This window comes from Branchiostoma floridae, chromosome 14 (genome assembly GCF_000003815.2).
Source record: "Branchiostoma floridae strain S238N-H82 chromosome 14, Bfl_VNyyK, whole genome shotgun sequence".
NCBI classification, from domain to species: domain Eukaryota; kingdom Metazoa; phylum Chordata; class Leptocardii; order Amphioxiformes; family Branchiostomatidae; genus Branchiostoma; species Branchiostoma floridae.
Genome location: NC_049992.1, coordinates 12,240,335 through 12,258,485, shown reverse-complemented (window position 1 = coordinate 12,258,485; position 18,151 = coordinate 12,240,335). Strand labels below are relative to the sequence as shown.

Here is an 18,151-nt window from a genome sequence, read left to right as displayed (position 1 = left end):
GCCAACGGGAAGACTTACATGATGGAATTCGTATTATGCAAATTGACAGTTAATTTTCATAATTAATGAGGAAAGTTTGTAAATCCACTGCATTCCATTATAGGACTTTCAAACTTGTCACATTTGTAGCTGAGAAAGAGATATGTAGGTAGCCTAAGTGAAAACTTACATAATAAGATACTAATTATGTAAATTAACAGCTAATTTGCATGATTAATGAGGAAAAATGATAAATTAACTGCATTATGTGATAGGACTTTCAAACTTGTCACATATGTAACTGAGGAAGATGGCCGAGAGTAAGAGGTGTATGTTTGGGTCCCCTAACGTCTTTTCTTGAACAGCTGGAGCCGGTTTAGTTTCAGACTTTGGAATAGAATAAATCAAGAAGGGATGAAAAGATCATCATGATTTTTTGGTATGCTGATAGCTTAAGTGATGCTTCATACACTTTGATATTAATTATGTAGATAGGGATCTAATTTGTGTAATCAATGGCAAAGATTTTAAGTAACTCCAGGTATATAAAATAAAATGTAATGAGTAACACATTTTTGTCTACAGACATCATTCTACATAGCAAACCTGGTTTATTTGGCAAAGGTATGTGTTCGTGGAACTCTAGTTTACCATGTTTTTGACTTTTGAAACCAGTTAGATGCATATTGATACAAATACAATAACAATGATTGGCTGATATTTCTCAATTTTGTACATTATATAATTGGTCCAAGCTATTGGAAACAGATGCACGAGACATTACCTTAGACCCTAGGTCCTCCCGTGCCGAAAGGCACATTGGGCTGCAAGTATTTTCCATCGGCCTTTAGACATTAAGGTATAGATATTGTTGCACTTTGCAGTGTTTGCGATGATCAATAATGGGTTAATCACCTGCCCGAGGTATGACCGCTGAATAGAAGACTTATGGCACCACATACATCGAGAAACGGGCGGGTGATTCACGTTATTATCATATAGCCTATAGAAATTGATAAATATAAGAAATACAAATTCATGTGACACTGTACATGTAAATAAAGCTGTACAATTTTTTATCAATTACATTTGTTCCTTCAAAAAGATACTCATCATTCTGATTGGTCAATGTCATTAGACACCTCATCCTGATTGGTCAATGTCATTAGATACCCGGCTGAGATTCATTTTCCACACCTTGTATCACTTATAAGATGTTACGGAGTCTTAGCCATATGAAATTAGTCCTGCTGATTGGTCAACGTTGGCTATATGATAATTGCCATTTAATGTAGAGGTTGACACTTATACATATAGTTTCCGTCGGATGTATTTTGCAGAGTTTTTATCAAAAGTGTGCGAATGGAGAATAATGTATGTACATCGTGACAGAAATCAATGATGTTGTACAGTTCTACTTAAGGTATACTAAAAGGCGTTCTACTCACTCTCTGGCCTTTTCAAAAGACGACAATAGACTGTTTGCATACACATAGGTACTGGATAGTAGAAGGGAAGTTTCAATGTACAGTTTCCATATACATCAATACAGTGGTCCTGTATATATAGAGCATTTTGATCAGTGACAAAATAAAAGATACAAATTATTATATATTTGCAATCGTATGACTTGAGCTATCACATGCAGTTTTCTGCTGCATGCAAACAAGAACGTATTGTCATGACCATATATCATATTTCTGCATCTTGTTAAAATCGCAAATTTTGTGGGAGAGAAAAAGTTTTTAACATAAACAGAGTAAACTGTAACAGTGGACTTGTCATTTCAAAACATTTACACCTGATGAATCAATCAGGGTAGGATTGAAATTTGGTCATCATTTTTTCTTGAAGTATATCAAAAGACCTTAAACGACACTAACCTCCCAATATGGTGTATACTTTTCTAGCTCCCCCCCTCCCCCCCATTTCATTCTGTAACCGATTTATATATTAACTAGAGAGGCCGACATTTGCTTGGGTGCAAATACAGCATATTTCAGCCATACCCATTCCCACGCAACATTGGACTGTTCCAAGTCACCCCTGCGCAAAAGTGCAATATTTAAACTGTAAGTTATCCCCAAAAGAGAACTAATATTGTGAATTGATTCCAGGTCAAAACAGAGCTTGCCCAATATGAACCGGGCCCACATGGAAGAATATAATCTTCCACAGGAGCGCCTATGCATAACTGATTGGCTTTTAGAATTGCGGCAGCTCCTATTTTTCCGAGAGTAGGGCATACGTTAATTCATCCCACATGTATAATACTAGATTTTCTGTATCTAACAACTTCAGACTACCTAAACCTAAAACAAACAGTGGAAAACGTACCTTCTTGTACCGAGCAATTATGCTCTGGAACTCATTGCCATATGACATTAAGGCACTGTGTACATTGTCCAGTTTTAAACAAGCCATCTCAAACATTGTCATCTAGACCTTTGACCTCTAGACACTGTGCTCTATTGTAAATACTTTGTGATTGTTGTATTTTTAAAATGTATGTATTCATGTTGATTGTCATGTTGATTCATGTTGATTGAACCTTGGAAGATTAGCCCGTAAGGGCTAAAAGGTTTCTTAATGAACAATAAATAAACAACAATAATTGTCAAGCAGGTGCAGGTGTTGTGTAGTAGGAGTGTGTTGTTGTTGTTGTTTTTTTCAAGCTAAAAACTTCAATCTTCTTGTTTTGTATGAGCCATTACATAAACGGAGACGTCTCGAATTTTTACAAGAATTTTACCACCCTGTCGCTTCATTTCTTTTCTGAAAAATCCCAGGACCAACAAGTTAACTTGATTTGGCTTTATCTATATATTTCATTTTCCTTCGAATTCTTTGTTAAGTATATGCCCTGCATACCACTGTTAAATTGTTTTACTTTGTATGCAATCAGCCATCGGACGTAATCTTGTCTGAGTGTTGTAATTTCCTGCTCGTAGCGTGCGAGACCTGGAGGATAGGAGTTTCTACCTTGTTCGGGGGTTTCTTTTCGGAGGTCAGTGGTGATACTCTGGTACTAAGGGTGTTTTATTGGGCTCAAACTCTGGCAGTTTAAAGTTACTTACAATTTGAATGTACAAAGTTTACGTCAAAAAAGAACAACAACAACACTAACGTTAGAAGTACCTACATTTGTTTGGGAAAAAAATACATGCATTCTCGCCACTGTCAAACTTACGTATCAAAACTAAACGCAAACTGTCCAATTTTCCCGCGTTTTCTGCCAAGTAACATTTTCTCGATTGTCTCAACTAACCCCCAAAGTCAAATCTGCCAAAAATGATTGATAGTGCCATGCGGAATGTTGGTAAATTCATCGACACAGACTTGTATTCTGACGTTCAATGCACTCGTACCGTCCGCTACCGCTCAAATGACCCTGTCTGAACTCCAAATCCTCACAAACTACAATTTCAAACCGGGCACAGGGTAACATATGGCCACTGTAAGGCTGTAATATGCATCTGTTTGTGTATAAACGGGATTGCAAGGCCCCGCTTATGAATATTAACTAGCATTCGCCTTTCTCGTCGCTGATTGGCTGGCGTCCATAAAGTAATTAACTCTCGCTCTCCCCAGACCGCTGGCACCTGGCACCTGTGGGCTCTGGGGTCACGGGAGTTCACGGGAGAAGGCCGAAAGAAAACCAATTTCCCCTCAGAAAAGTGCAGAAATTAATAATTTGAAATTGGTTCATGCCAAAAATTTTACTTGGATCATTTTACCAACTATCTAATGCCTATCTACACCAAATTTAAGGTCATTCCACTGTAATTCAATGGTACAGGGGGTCAAAATATACCGTTGTGGTCAAAACGTGACCTTTAAACTTCAATAAAATCATTTTAGAGGCAGATATGAAAAAAATGAGAAAAAACCACCTCGGTATTGACCCACTCTACTCTTGTGCCAAATTTCAGGTCATTCGGTCCCGGAACGACGGAGATGATTCGATTTGAAGATTTGACAGGAGAAAGAAAGAAAGAAACATTACGAATACAATATATTTCACCATACCATATATGGTATGGCTGAAATATAAAAATGAAAAAAGAGCACGTGGGTATTGGTCCACTCTACCCTTTCGCCAAATTTCAAGTCATTAATTCGGTCCAAGACCGACGGAGATGAATCGCTTTGAAGATTTGACAGGAGAAAGAAAGAAGAAGAAGAAACACAAGTTAGAAATTTACGTGTTTGTAAGCATAAGTCCGTGAGATTTCTGAAACAACAGCAGTTACGTGATAAACGGAACCTTCTAAAAACGTACGGAGCTAACAGTGCAGCGAAAATACCATCGATAGCGCTTAAACTTCGGATGGCAAACGGGACAAAAGTTATAAGTACTGTTGAAGTCATTAACGTTAAAGTTTGTTTTTAGTTGCCTTTGACGGTTTGACCTGAAATACTGTTACGCTAAACTCCCGAAGAGAAGTTAAGTGACTGCTGTGATTCTTACAGAAATGCCCCTAAAAACTGATACAATAAGCCTTCTGAATAGCCTAAAGTGCAAGAGTTTCAGGTGGGCTTCGCCCCCCTGGGACCCCCAACGGGGCTCTGCCCCTGGACCCTGCCGGGCCGGGGCCTTCGGCGTTCTTCGGCGGCCCCCGAAAAAAATTCTGGCGGGAACACATACGGAATCGTGGGGCCCAGCTTATGAATATTAATTAGCCTTCGCTCTTCGCGCACAGGTGTGGACTCCGTGCGGGGTCACGGAAGGTCACGCCAGGAGGCTAAAAGAAAACAAATTACCCCTCAGAAAAGTGCCAAAATTAATTATTTTAAAGTAGTTTATGTCAAAACTTTTACTTGGATCATTTTACCAACTATCTAATGCCTATCTACACCAAATTTCAGGCCATTCCATTGTAAGACCAGGGTACAGGGGGACAATATATTTTATTTTGGTCAAAACATGACCTTTAAACCTCAATAAAATCATTTTAGAGGCAGATATGACAAAACTGAGAAAAAAGCATCAAGGTATTCGGTCATTCTACCCCTGTGCCAAATTTCAGGTCATTCGGTCCAGGAACGGCGGAGATGAATCACTTTGAAGATTTGACAGGAGAAAGAAGAAAGAAAGAAAGAAACATTACGAATACAATATATTTCACCATACTATGTATGGCTGAAATATAAAAAATGTAAACCGTTATAAAACATAATGATATACTTTCGAGCCGTGTTGTTGACAGAAATAAAGGCATGTAAAACAATGTTTAGCCTTCCATGCGGTAGTCATGGCGACGCCTACGTGTAAAGGACTGCGTAAAGTCAACGTTCTACCGGGCTAAGCAGTCACGTGACAGGCATGTATGTGTTACTGTACGTCAACATGGAGAGGTCAATAAGTCACCAGATTAGTCATCACCTCATCTCAAAGCTAGGGGCAAAGCAACCCCAGAGAGGGGTCACCCGGCGCACAAGATGGTGACAAAAGTGTGGGTTCTCGTCGCGCTGCTGTCTCTAGCATGCTGCTCAGTGCCTGTAGCCGGGCAGGACTTCTCTGCCAGCTTCTACGAGACATTGGGATTCTACATCCGACTGGCTGAACAGAAGCCGATCGACTGGAATTACACCTTATACCTGCGGCACGTCACTGGAGAAGTGCAAGAGCCTTGTTACAGTCAAAGTGCACAACTTAATACCGACATGACAGCTGCCAAGGAGTACGCGATCACCAGTAAGTCAAGCGCTATGTTTACACTCCAGATCTTCGAAAACAACCATGGCATGTGAAGGGTCTCCATTCATTGCACATAGCGTGTAAATACAGCCTTACCTGCAACACCTGCGCTATCAAATAAAGAACATTGACGCATGGGAAATCACACAAGCTTTTTAAAACTTGGATATTAGAATATCCTTAGTACTTTAAGGACGAACCATGATGGCAGATTCTGACAAGCTAGGGCTCACTGAAAAATAACTTATAACGTTACACCAGCTGTCCTTGAAACTCAACAAACTTTTCAAATGAGTGGGGCCCGTTATACATTTACCCAGCGGCAAGGGTCGTGATGTTTCCATCAAGCTGTCCATGGAATTGGTTCAATCGAAGAGACCACTGTACTTATTCACGAGTATTGATTTTGGTCTGTTTTCGTTGTCAAATATTTTCCATACGGCGTCAATCATGTTTACTGTGACATCGATTAGAAGTGATAGGAACACATCTTTTATGTTTTTATTTGCATAATTAAAGGCTACAATTAAACAAGACATACGAGAAACTGGATGATTTTGGGATGAAATTATTTCCACATCCATTCAATGTGCAGTTCAAAATAGTATCAGACAAGTGTGTACGCTACAGTTATTACCAAAAACACATGCCTGTACCTTTATTGCCATTAGCATCATTTCTGAGGATCCCAAAATGTAGAAAAATGTTTTCATCGTGGGCATGTGCCCAAGTATAAAAAAGACAGCAATCATTTATCAATCGATGTTGAAATATGGATATCTCTTGTGCACTTAACTTTAGATCCTTGCGAAACAAACCTGCTAATTGTGTTGTCCATTCTCCCAGTGCTGGACAGCAGTGGCAAGTTCCACCCGTCAGGTCTGTTTGAGGGACAGTGGAACGACTTCGGCAGCTTCAAAGGCTGCAGGGACCGCGTCAAATACGCTGAAGACATGCCGGCCGACATGAAGCCCATGTACTGTATTGTCGTCTGGGAAGGAATACCACCGGTATAACATGAAATTAGCACTTCACTCTACGGACAATTGTTCGAAGTAAAGATGCAATGGAGTTTGTGTTTTTGGTGTACACGTAGATGATCAGTTATGTTCTTCGTACGTATATTCACGCTGTTGTTGTTCTTTTATATAGGAATTGGCAGGTGGTAATACCGTTTTCGCACAGGGACTCTGTGTACCCAACACGTGCAGTGATTCTGAAGTTGGACTCCTTGCAACCACAGGTATGAGTTTTGTATTTAGTGTACCCCTCGCTCCGAACCCCCTAAGGTCTATTTTTTTATATCCTAGTTCCCCGTTGCACCGCTTCCATGCTCTCATTTGTAATAAGCAAAAGCGGATATTACATGTATAGAAAAGGGGCGGATATAACATACAAAATAGCAGATAGCAGACTGTACAGAAATTGAACCTTATTGGCTTTAAACATTGTTTTGTTCCCTCTTAGGTCTCCTTGGTATAAAGTCAATGCCCAGCTGGACTGTGGCAGGTCTTTTCTGTCAGCGGGAAGAAGAGTACTCCAGCTTTGATACTGGGGCCATTGTTGCAATGTAAGATATATAATCTCACATAGATATTCCTCATTCCTATCAGCAAAACTGCCGCGTCGTCTCATGTCACTTGTGTAATGGTATAATGGAGTGAGATACATGGCGACATATATAGAATGGATTTTTGTGACAGAACTTAGTGTATCTGGAAAAAGCTGACAACATTTAGGATTCAAACGTCAAGCTTATGCATAGTTACCTCATATCAGGCAGAGATTCAGAAAAACTATTGTCACAGTGGCAACTGTTAGTCTGTAAAGGATGTCAAATCGTACGTCTGGCGTTAAAAAGTTAGAAAGGTGTGGACTCTAAAATTTACCAACAGCATAAAATAGGGTTATTTACAGTTTTCTATCATTTCTATCGTAAGAGGTACTTTAAAATGTGGTGTATATCGTTTCAGATGCGTCATCGCCATCATCCTGCTGATGTTGCTCATCGGTACGCTGTACGAGTTCATCATAAACGTATCTTACACGGAGGAGAAGATGAAATCTATAGTCAGCAGTAAGTGTAATTATCATAGTCCTTGTTGAATTCATTTTGGTGGTTTGTCTATCTGATAGATCGGATTACTTGTTGGGAAAAACGACAAAGAAATACATCATCTCAATACTTTAATTCTTTTACTTAATTTTGTACCGCTATATTTTTGCAAGACCCATTGTGTAATTGCGTAAATGTGTCCCTAAACTAACAAACTAGTTTAAACCCCATGAAAACATAATTTTGGGAAGCAAAACGTCATTTATCATACCGATAACGAAAAAGGGAAGACAGGTATACTGTAGACGTCAACAAACATAAAGTTTACTCTGGCAAGTTGTACAAAGGCGTGGCATGATTGCATGATTCATCCCTAAAACTGTGGCACTATCCTACACTTACACCGTCTATTCCATAGCTTGCTTTATTGCATTAGGAATCCAGAAAGAGCCACATACATGTAAATATTATGTATTCTAAGCTACTATTATACTCATGTAATTTCGTGCTTTGCTCCAGGTAAGACTGGTCGGGTATTTCTGTCCTTCTCTGTGTACTCCAACACCAAGAAGGTGTTCAACACATACCAGCCTCCAGGGCAACTTCCGGCGCTTCACGGCATCCGGGTCATCAGCACTTTGTGGATCATCTATGGACACACAGACTTCTTTGCCGATAACACATTGACAAGTAAGATGTTTTGTATTATATTTTATTTCATTTACCGGTTCGAAGGTGAGTGACATAAAGCCGCGTTACACATAAGCGATCATAGGCTACTTACTGGCCACTTCCAACCTTCCTCCAACCATCATCGGATTGGGTGTTGGCCCATGGTTGGGCAAGGTCGGCTGTGGTTGGCAGTTTGTCGGTGCGGCCGGCTACTATTTGACTGCGCCAGCCGAATGTTTCAAATGTCATGAGACATTCATATCCAGCATGAGACGATGACGAGAAGTCTGGAATATGTTGGAGACTGGTTGACTGGTGGTGGTGGGTTGTGAGTAAAGTCAGCAGTGGCCGAGCCGTGATTGGGAGCCAAATGTGACTCCCAACTACGTTGCAATCACTACTGACTTACTGCAAACTAGTTCCTAAGTTAGTGTTACATCTTTTGACATCTGATGAAAACTTTCAGTCTGTTAATCATGTCTTTCCACAGCGAACAGACGAGAGAAGAATGAATGGTACTCACAGTGGTGGTATTTCATACGCGGAAGCATGGACTTGTCCGTGGACACATTCCTCCTACTTAGGTAAAATCGCTTTTACATGACAAACATCAAATGTTTATTTCATCCCCGCTCCAAACACATGTAATTCAGTATGTCTCTTGTTTGGTTCCGAACATGATACAGTATTATCAATTTGGTCAAAGGAAAACGAAGATTAGAATTGCTAACTTGGTAACTCGTAGTAGTTTGTAGTTGATATCTTGTGTTATTGTGGATTACAACGGGCAACCTTATAGAGAAAAATGGTGACATGGAATAAAGAATCTCAAAGACCATCAAATGATTTTGTATTCTAACATGCTTACAACATTTCTAACATGTTCGTCATGTCCCTACACAGTGCGCTGCTGGTGTCCTACCTGTTCATGAAGCAGCTGAAGAAGAATGGCGGCTCCTTTACTGGGAAGGACCTGCTTCTTCACTACCTGCACCGTTACTGGAGGTTGGGATCTTCTCCAAATTTTTTGTGTAGTTATTACAAATTGATGCATGGAGTATACTTCGTTTCTCGTTCTTGGCTTTGATTAATGTTTGATTTAGGCCGTGGATATACTATGCCGAACGATGATGATGATACTATGTTGATGTTTTGTATAAGACATGCAAGCATAATGAAAATCTACGTACGTTCAATATCCAACAGATTTTGTCCATAACCATTATGTTGGCTAACTAGCTGTAGCAATACCCGTACATTGACTGTGTACTTGTATTCTAGGCTGACTCCTGTGTACGCCTTCCTCATCATGATATTTGTCTGCCTGACGCTCTACATGGGGACGGGACCCGTCTGGGCTAGTCCTTCCAACATCGCCATGAGCAACATGCGAGGCTGCCAGTCGTGGATGTGGACAAACCTGTTATACATCAACAACTGGTTTGGTGATGTATGTATCATATGAAATAACATTGCTGAAAGAAAAGCACTAGAAATTATGCTGTAAAACGTGATCCATTATTGGCACGTTAAGTTCATACAATATTATCAGCAATAGAGGCTAGTATTTCCTATAGTATTGTTCTACATTACTCTTACCCAAACGATGACCTAGCCATGTCTCCACGCATACAACCAATAATACCAGACCCATGAATTCCATGCATTAAGTCTCAATGTACATAATTTCTCACCCACAGTGTTTCGGCTGGGCGTGGTACCTTGGTGTGGACATGCAGCTGTACGTCATAGCTCCGGGCCTACTGGTTCTGCTCTACAAGTGCGTACCTCTTGACGTATCTGTTCTCTGTATGTCTGAGCAATAACTAGCAACGTATAAAGACCATGTTTCCGGACAAATGATATGTAACCGACAGTACACGCAATATTAATAACATTAACGAGCTTTGTTTTTCTGGTCTGCACCGAACCATGTAGAACGTCATTGTCTTATGATATATTGTTTCTTCCTACTTTTCAGGTTTCCGAAACTGGGTTTATCCTTTATCATGATTTTGCTCACTGGCAGCATGATGGCCACCGGCCTCATATACCATTTCCTTGTCAAGTAAGTACACTTGTCAGCGTGTCCTCGGCTGTATCTACTTCGATTTGGGTTTAAGAGTTACCTACATGAGAGTATCGGACACATGAAGCATTGGGTGCAAAGATCACGAGAGATAGGTCAAATAGGTACAATGATATCACATTTGTAAACGACAAGCTCAGTACTTCTTTTTTTCTTCAGATGGACACGAAGTATCAAAATAGATCCATCTCATAGACGAGTTGGATTGAAATAATCTTCCCTTGTGTTCCTCGTCAGTCAGGTGGGAGGCGAGCAGTATTTCAGTGCAGTTTACGCAAACACTTTCACCCGTGCGGGACCATACATGGTGGGACTACTGCTGGGGTACATCCTCTTCAAGACCGACCGCAAAGTACCCAACACACTTCGCACTAAGGTACGCAATGAGAAATGTGTCTTTAGATCTGATCTGTTGAAAAATAGTCATAGTAAAGAATGCACTACAAAAAATGAGAGGAACTCTAGCTGTAGCCTTCTTAGCAGGCACAGAGTCTGTCTTTTTTCTGATGGAATATCACTTCCACTGAACTATTGCACTAGGATCGCAGTTGGCAAATACAATCCGAGTGCAATAGAAACCGAGTGAAATGGGACTCCTATACAATCAGAAAAAAAAAGAGTCTTAGAGCCTGCTAAGCTACTGTAGCAATTCACCTGCACCTCATACACGTATTGGAGAGTAATTTTCATTAGAGAGAGAATAAGCTGAAGAAAAAAGTCATTGTGGATATCAACAGTAAGACATGATCAATTGCAAAAAGAGACTGACTGTCATTGATTACATGTGAATATCGAAAGCGTCTGACACAGGTTATAAGCTGCTTAACACCTCCCTGCGTGTAGGCGCTGATGCTGGCGGGATGGTTCGGCGCAGCAGCCGTTGCCGTTCTGTTTGTTGCTGCCCCTGAGTATATCGGGGGACGCCCGTACGCCGTCTATGACTCTGCAGCCTGGAGGGCGTTTGACAGGACCATGTTTTCCTGTGCTGTGGCCTGGGTCGTGTTCGCTTGTAGTGTTGGATATGGAGGTACGAACATCAAAACATCGTACCTTTTACTTAAACCTGTACAGCTTCACATACCTACAAATTAGTTGCAATAATGTGAAATCTTTGCTCTCTGGCATTCTCTCTCTGTAGCTAAGTTAAGTTACTTTTAGCCATGGCAGCAGGTTCTGTACATGTACATGTACATGCATTTATTAGTATATGATGCACACTCATGGGCAATCGTAAAATGTACCAGTTTATATAAGATTTATATACTATTCGCGCCCAATGTTTAACAAAAGAAAATTGTACTTGTGTGTGATTAAAGAATCCATCCCGCACCGTCGACGTCGTTAGGTATCATCACGGAGTTCCTGTCCTGGAGCGGGTGGGTGCCGTTGAGTCGCCTGACTTACACTGCGTACCTCGTGCACCCCATCGTCATGCATGTCTACACCATGTCCCTCAAGACACCACTGTTCTACTCGGCTACTAACTGGGTGAGATGTCATAACTCATAACCTTAAAGCCAAAGATAATTTAACATTAGATATCCTTTGGCACGACATATAGCTGACATTTAAATTGGCGTCTACTTCCGTTTTTATTCTTCAGTGGTTCTACTTCATTGCGTACTCCTTCATGGCCTTCCTGTGCGGCTTCGTTGCCTCCATCATGGTGGAGTTCCCGTTCTTCGGGCTTGAGAAGCTGATCTTCCCCCAGCGCAGAGGCAGGGAGAGCTCCAAGGCATCAAACAACGTGGCCAACGAGGGACATGACAACCAAGCTCTGGAACTGCAGCTTCCCGGTATGAAAATAGATGCAATTCCGTTCTCTATAACCCCACTTTGCTGCTATTATTTTCCCAATCGCAGTGAATCCTGTTTGCCTGAATCCGCGTCTTGCCCTTTTTTTCAGAACAAGCTGGCAGTTTTCCTGACAAACTGGTCAATGGAGAGGGTAACGAACAGTTGGCTGGAGCTGTCCCCAAGAACAAGGAGCAATTCGACAATAAAGTTTAGAATCATGATCAGGCTTTAAGGATATTGGAGTTTTCATTTAGTAATTTCTCTCGCCTGCTTACGTTGCTATCGTCTTATAGGCATCGAAACGTAAGCATATATAGCCCGGACCCACAAGGGCGACTGAACTGAACTGAAGTCAAGGTCCTCATCGACTTCCAATGGACGAACATCAGGTGGCGCTTGTACGACGAGAGCACAATCCCAGACTTGGCTAAGTTTGTAGACCCTCTTCAAAGCTCATCGCTGGCTTTCTTAGTCAGACAGCCTCCTTGATCACCTCCTTAGCAACTTTTGGCATTGTGTTCTTGTCGCAAAAGCGCCACCTACATCGGGTACATATATTCATATAGCAGCGAGATTCAGCACTCCAGTCAGATTAGCTCTGAGGAAGATGTCTGACAGGCATCGAAATACAAGCAGATGAGAGACATAAGTGGATGTGCAAGAGAAAACTCCAATATCCTATGTGCTACCAACCTGTATGATGTATTTTTTTGTTTGTATGTGTGCATATGAGTCAGCTTCCTGATTCAAATGAAAAATTAAATTTTGCAATTAAGTTTTCGTATTTTACATACTATTATCTATTGCTACTGTTTGATAAAATTTTTTTTTAAAACTAATCATAGAGGTGTACCAGGCATATATGAAAACCGGTTATATTGAAGTATGATCTTTGCCTATTTTTAATCTACTTTCAATTGGTACTTGTAATTGTATTTTCAGTATATTGTATATGTATACATGTACGAAACATGAGAGTGAAATGACAAAATGGTACAAGATTCTTACTGTATCACCTTGGTACTATTAATAGGCCTTTGTGCAAATATTTCAATTTGTGCCCATGTCTCTCATTACAGATAATTAATTGCGTATTCCTACTATAGAGACTTTACCAGTGATTTATCAGAAAATAAAGTGCATTTGCTTTTTTCTGTGTAGCATCTCTATAATCGGCATGTACAACATGTGAATATGGTACATCTTTGATTACAAACACAAATATCCGAACTGGAAATGTTGAGGGATGTCCTACATTAATATGGCAACAGCAATCAAGGGATTGGCAGTTTTTTAAGTATATAAGTTCTAAATATAAACACAGAAACAACAAAAATGTTTCAGTAAAAAAACACATCAACCACTGGTTAAACGAAAAGCCATCACAGCCTTCTTTTATTCATAAATCTCAAAACCCCATTATCACTAGCAAAGTTTACAAGTTTCTACCCCCAATATAGTCCTTTCATACAAACACTCTATGTAGATATATGATTTCATAATTTTGATACAACATATGATGTGCAACTATGATGAGCATAATGATGTGTTACAGATATGTGAACAGGTTTCACAATCAAAGCACTTCTTGTACTATTTATTCTGAACATATAGTGGAAACATTTCATTACCTTCCCATATATAAGTGCTTTTCTTAGGTGCATATCTTTTTACACCCAAAAAACAAACCAAGCTACTACCATCATGGTTAGAGTTCAAAATAGTTACATATAAGATAGCAGTTACATGATGCATTTGCAAGGATATTAACATGCCAGTCCCATGCATCTGTACAACATCAGAAGGAACAGAGTTACATAATAACTACATTTCATAAGGCTTATACTCATTGACATTTCTGTCATACGTTTTTGTGATCAGTTCCACTTTTGAGGTTGGGTAATGCCAAACCTTTCTCTTCTGTAGAACAAAGCAAGTCCAAGAAATGTGCTGTTATGGTTGAGAACATATAAACTTGCAGGACAAACACTGATTTCATCTACTGAAAGGTTAACTATGGCAAGACTTTTGCTATTAACTCTCCCTTAATGCCACCTAAAAAAGCCCAAGCAGACTCTTTTATATACATGATTGCACAATTCGCATATAAAAAAATGTAAATTCAATAATTACATCAAGAAGAAAGAAAGAAATCTTATGTACAATCTCCTGCCCTTTATCCTAAGTGCTGTGTTGGCATGGCCAGAGAATACCTGATCCATCCCTTCACAACAAATTCTCCGATGGGAAAAGATTAGGAAGGGGTGACATAGTACAGACATAATATTTTGACAAGATGAATGAGTGGAAATAATCTGCATGAGAACACAATAAGAAAATCTGAAGCCCAACATACACAATCCATCTTTTTGTGCCCCAGAGTCTTGATTAATTCCAAGGAAATTATGTGCAAAGATAATCTTTCAAAAAACAGTTTGAAACATGTATGGTAGTGAAGTTTGGTAGTGAAGAACATTATAACACACATGATGTAAACCAAGTTGGGAAACTTTGTGGAGAAGAGCCATAAACAAGTCTTTATAAAATATAAACAAACACCATGTAAACCTACAGCCAACATTGCTGTTATAAATTATCCTCTATGGCTATATATTTTGGTCTTATGCTAGTGCTGTGGTCGAAATATTTGCCGCTATAGTCATGTACAATGTATATAGGGACCTCTCACTGTATAGACATCACACCGAACAAAAGGGTCTGTTTTTCTTAAGTCACTACTATTGCTTCAACTACAAAGTCAAAAGATACTGCAAACTCCGGAATTTCACCACGCCAAAAATCTAAGTGCCTCAACTTCAAAAGAATTTACAGTGATTGTGTCTTGTCAAATGAATTGTTACCATGCCGAGTTGCCACAAACCTGTGAAATGTTGTTTGCTCTTTGGTGGGCTGTGTAGAAGGCGTCTCCTTCCTTTATCTCACACATAAGGTTTAACTCTATGTTTAAGTTGTGGCCATGACTCTTACTCTATTTTAGCACAAACCCTCTTTTTTGACTCTGGTTGGTCATTCTGTGACCATCGTATTTATTGCAAATTTCACCAATAGAGCACCTATCATGCAGTACCTATCTCAATACGTACAGCTCTGTTTTGCTACTTTTGGTTTCACAATGCAGCCAGTGTGCTCTTCTTTCAACATAATCTGATGGGAGTGAATTGACATAAACTTTTTGTTTTGTTTTTAGATATCTCTTTGCAGTGAAGGTTTCCTATCAGAACTCTTCGTGCACAACTTTTGCATAGTTTGCCATCTTGCTCCCGATGAAAAACTGACAGTTGTCCAGGATTTCGGCCAGCGAAAGTTTTCCGTCGCTGTTGGCGTCAGCGACCCTGATCATCTGGCGTGCCTCGTTCAGTGCCTGCTGGTCACTGCGGGGATCCATGTAGGCCTGTGGAAATAGTGCAAGTTAGTGTCAGTTATAAGTACGTGCAGTTGGTTTGAGGTTGTCCTTTCCCACGTACTCTAGTCTAGAGTACGTGGGAAAGGACAAACTCAAGTCAACCCCACACACTTATGCCACATCTTCAGAAAAGATGCTGGAACCGTTAACAACATATTCCCCATTTGGAGCTTTATTCGTGCCAACATGCAAACATGATTTGCTTTGTGGCTTCTTCAGTAATTTTGGTTTTTTAAGTAGAGGTTTTTCCTGATTGAGATGAACAGTGAAGAAATCTAAAAGGAAAAAAATAGACATCAAATGAGAGTCCAAAGATACAAGTTATAACAACTAGTTACTCTGTTGTTTCTGACCTCTAGTTCCGTTAGCGTGACCTTGCCGTCCCCGTCCGTGTCCATGACCTCCTTGAACTCCTGCCTGCGCTCGACCACCCAGGTGTCCTTACTGTCCTCCACCTCCTCAACCTTCGCTCCATACGGCATGGACACAAACTCCAGCAGGGTCAGGATCTGGTCACCGTTCTGATCTGTAACACACATGGACAGGACCAAATTACATTTTTTAGTCTCCTCAACCAACTCTCCTTACGGCATGGACACAAACTCCAGCAGGGTCAGGATCTGGTCACCGTTCTGATCTATAACACACATGGACAGGACCAAATTACACAAACTCCAGCAGGGTCAGGATCTGGTCACCGTTCTGATCTGTAACACACATGGACAGGACCAAATTACATTTTTTAGACTCCTCAACCAACTCTCCTTACAGCATGAACACAAACTCCAGCAGGGTCAGGATCTGGTCACTGTTCTGATCTGTAACACACAAGGACAGGACCAAACAAGTTACATTTTGTAGTCTGAGGAAAAATGGTCACTCAGGACTGGGTGAGGTAAACCATATACAAATGGACAAAACTTTTTTATGTTTTTTTGTTTGTTTTTATTGAACCAGGGTTTCATGTTGCCTGTCTGGTGTTTTTCAAAGATTCCTGGGGATATGTGGCTTGTGACTGGACGTGGTCGCCTGCCATATGGTTGCTCAACCAGGTCTGACTGTATTTTTGAAATAACATACAGAGTTTACATTTGCAAGTATCAAAGGCATAAATGCTTTAGCAACTAAGAAACAATTCATCAACTAACAGAAGGTGTACTGAAACTGGATAAGTCTCCTGCAACACCTGTCTATTGTTGCTATCAGCTCTGACCACAATCCATGTTAGCTCACAAATATGCAACAAGGGTAAAGCTTAGAGAACTTAAGATTATCCCATCCTTACCTAAGTCATGCAGTATCTCCTGAACCATCAGACTGAGCATGCTGCTGCTGTGTTCTGGGTGGCGGAAGGCCAAGAACTCTTTCTCATTCAACAGCTCATCCCGCGGGTCCTCATCTGCCTGGAGGAACCTGTCATGGTCCCTCTCCAGATCCTCTTCATCTGAAACCATGTGCAAATAAAGAGCCAGTTTCAGTCTTCAGTTATTGCATAGTTGCTATGACAGACATTGTAATAAAAAGAAGCATGCCTCTGTAGTAGTCTGGTATCAGCTGTGAATATCCAATTTGATGAGTCTCAAACACTTTGTCCTATTTCAAGTACTTTAATACTAAAGACTATCTAGACAATGGTTTAGACTGCATATGTTACAGATGTTACATCTATTCAAATTATTTTCATCAAATTACAATCAAAAGCAGAGATGCTTTATTAGTTAGAGTCTCAATAACATCATTGAAACACAAAACTAAATACTATGCCGTTTTTCAAAGTGGTTGCTGTATTTCTCCTACCATCCACATCCATCTCAATTTCAGTGTCTTGTTGGATGACCTCCATGATCTTGTCCCTGTCGTACCCCCGACTCTCCAGGAACTGTAGTCGGTACTCATCCCAGTGTAGGTTACCTGGGTCAGATAAAATGTTTGTTCAGTCAAATACACAGTGTACTGCAACAAATCTCAGAAATCTATCAAGAACTTTGGCACAATATTACAACTGAGTCATACACCCTTGATTAATACCATTCCTCTTCAATAACTACAGATTTGTGTGTCAATTTAAACACTGTAATTCTTGAATTTTTTTGTGTTAGTTATATGTTAAACTTTGTATTTTTATGTGCATGGTACTGCAGACTCAAAACCAGTGTTTCTGTGACTAAAACCCTACTGCAAACATAAAACTCAGATATCATATCAGTGCCACTAAATTTGAAGTACTGTAAATGCATTAAAGTTTGCAGGGATTTAATTTTGCGGTAGCGGAAAAATGGACTTTTCGCGGTGGTTTAAATTCGCGGTGAAGTGGCCAACGCAAAAACCGCGAACATAAAACCACCGCGAACATTTCATTTACAGTATTAGTAGCAAAATCTGCTAGCAGTCTGAATTTTATGACATTGGATACTAGTTTTGCCCATACTTGTA

The 18,151-nt window shown here is 40.2% G+C and overlaps 2 protein-coding genes and 1 long non-coding RNA gene across 3 annotated transcripts in view; 1 reads left to right on the top strand and 2 right to left on the bottom strand.

The window, feature by feature from the left end:
- Positions 1-892: 892 nt before the first annotated feature.
- Positions 893-1,830, bottom strand: LOC118430399. Its single transcript, XR_004832847.1, has 2 exons — positions 1,153-1,830; positions 893-1,121 (listed from the first exon to the last, which is right to left on the bottom strand). It is a non-coding gene; the product is annotated as an uncharacterized LOC118430399 (long non-coding RNA).
- Positions 1,831-5,351: 3,521 nt separating this feature from the next.
- On the top strand, positions 5,352-13,446 carry LOC118430320 (nose resistant to fluoxetine protein 6-like). Its single transcript, XM_035841092.1, has 16 exons — positions 5,352-5,677; positions 6,527-6,690; positions 6,833-6,923; positions 7,148-7,250; positions 7,654-7,757; positions 8,256-8,426; positions 8,899-8,992; positions 9,312-9,413; positions 9,690-9,858; positions 10,109-10,188; positions 10,390-10,476; positions 10,735-10,873; positions 11,341-11,524; positions 11,843-11,985; positions 12,101-12,293; positions 12,404-13,446. Exons 1-16 carry the CDS (start codon positions 5,422-5,424, stop codon positions 12,505-12,507), a joined length of 2,184 nt encoding a protein of 727 aa, XP_035696985.1. The 5' UTR covers positions 5,352-5,421; the 3' UTR covers positions 12,508-13,446.
- A 444-nt stretch (positions 13,447-13,890) lies between these two features.
- The window catches only part of LOC118430356 (45 kDa calcium-binding protein-like), a 6,988-nt gene continuing 2,727 nt past the window's right edge, over positions 13,891-18,151 (bottom strand). Inside the window, exons 3-6 of the mRNA XM_035841198.1 lie at positions 17,516-17,629; positions 17,004-17,162; positions 16,072-16,244; positions 13,891-15,706 (exon numbers count right to left, since the gene is read on the bottom strand). Coding sequence (XP_035697091.1) covers positions 15,530-15,706; positions 16,072-16,244; positions 17,004-17,162; positions 17,516-17,629 — 623 coding nt within the window. The 3' untranslated portion in view covers positions 13,891-15,529. The remainder of the gene's footprint in view (positions 15,707-16,071; positions 16,245-17,003; positions 17,163-17,515; positions 17,630-18,151) is intronic.

Coding starts and splice junctions, on each gene's coding strand:
- LOC118430320 (XM_035841092.1), top strand. CDS start 5,422: ATGGTGACAAAAGTGTGGGTTCTCGTCGCGCTGCTGTCTCTAGCATGC. Junction 5,678..6,526: donor CAAGGAGTACGCGATCACCA/GTAAGTCAAGCG, acceptor CCATTCTCCCAG/TGCTGGACAGCAGTGGCAAG. Junction 8,427..8,898: donor TGCCGATAACACATTGACAA/GTAAGATGTTTT, acceptor GTCTTTCCACAG/CGAACAGACGAGAGAAGAAT.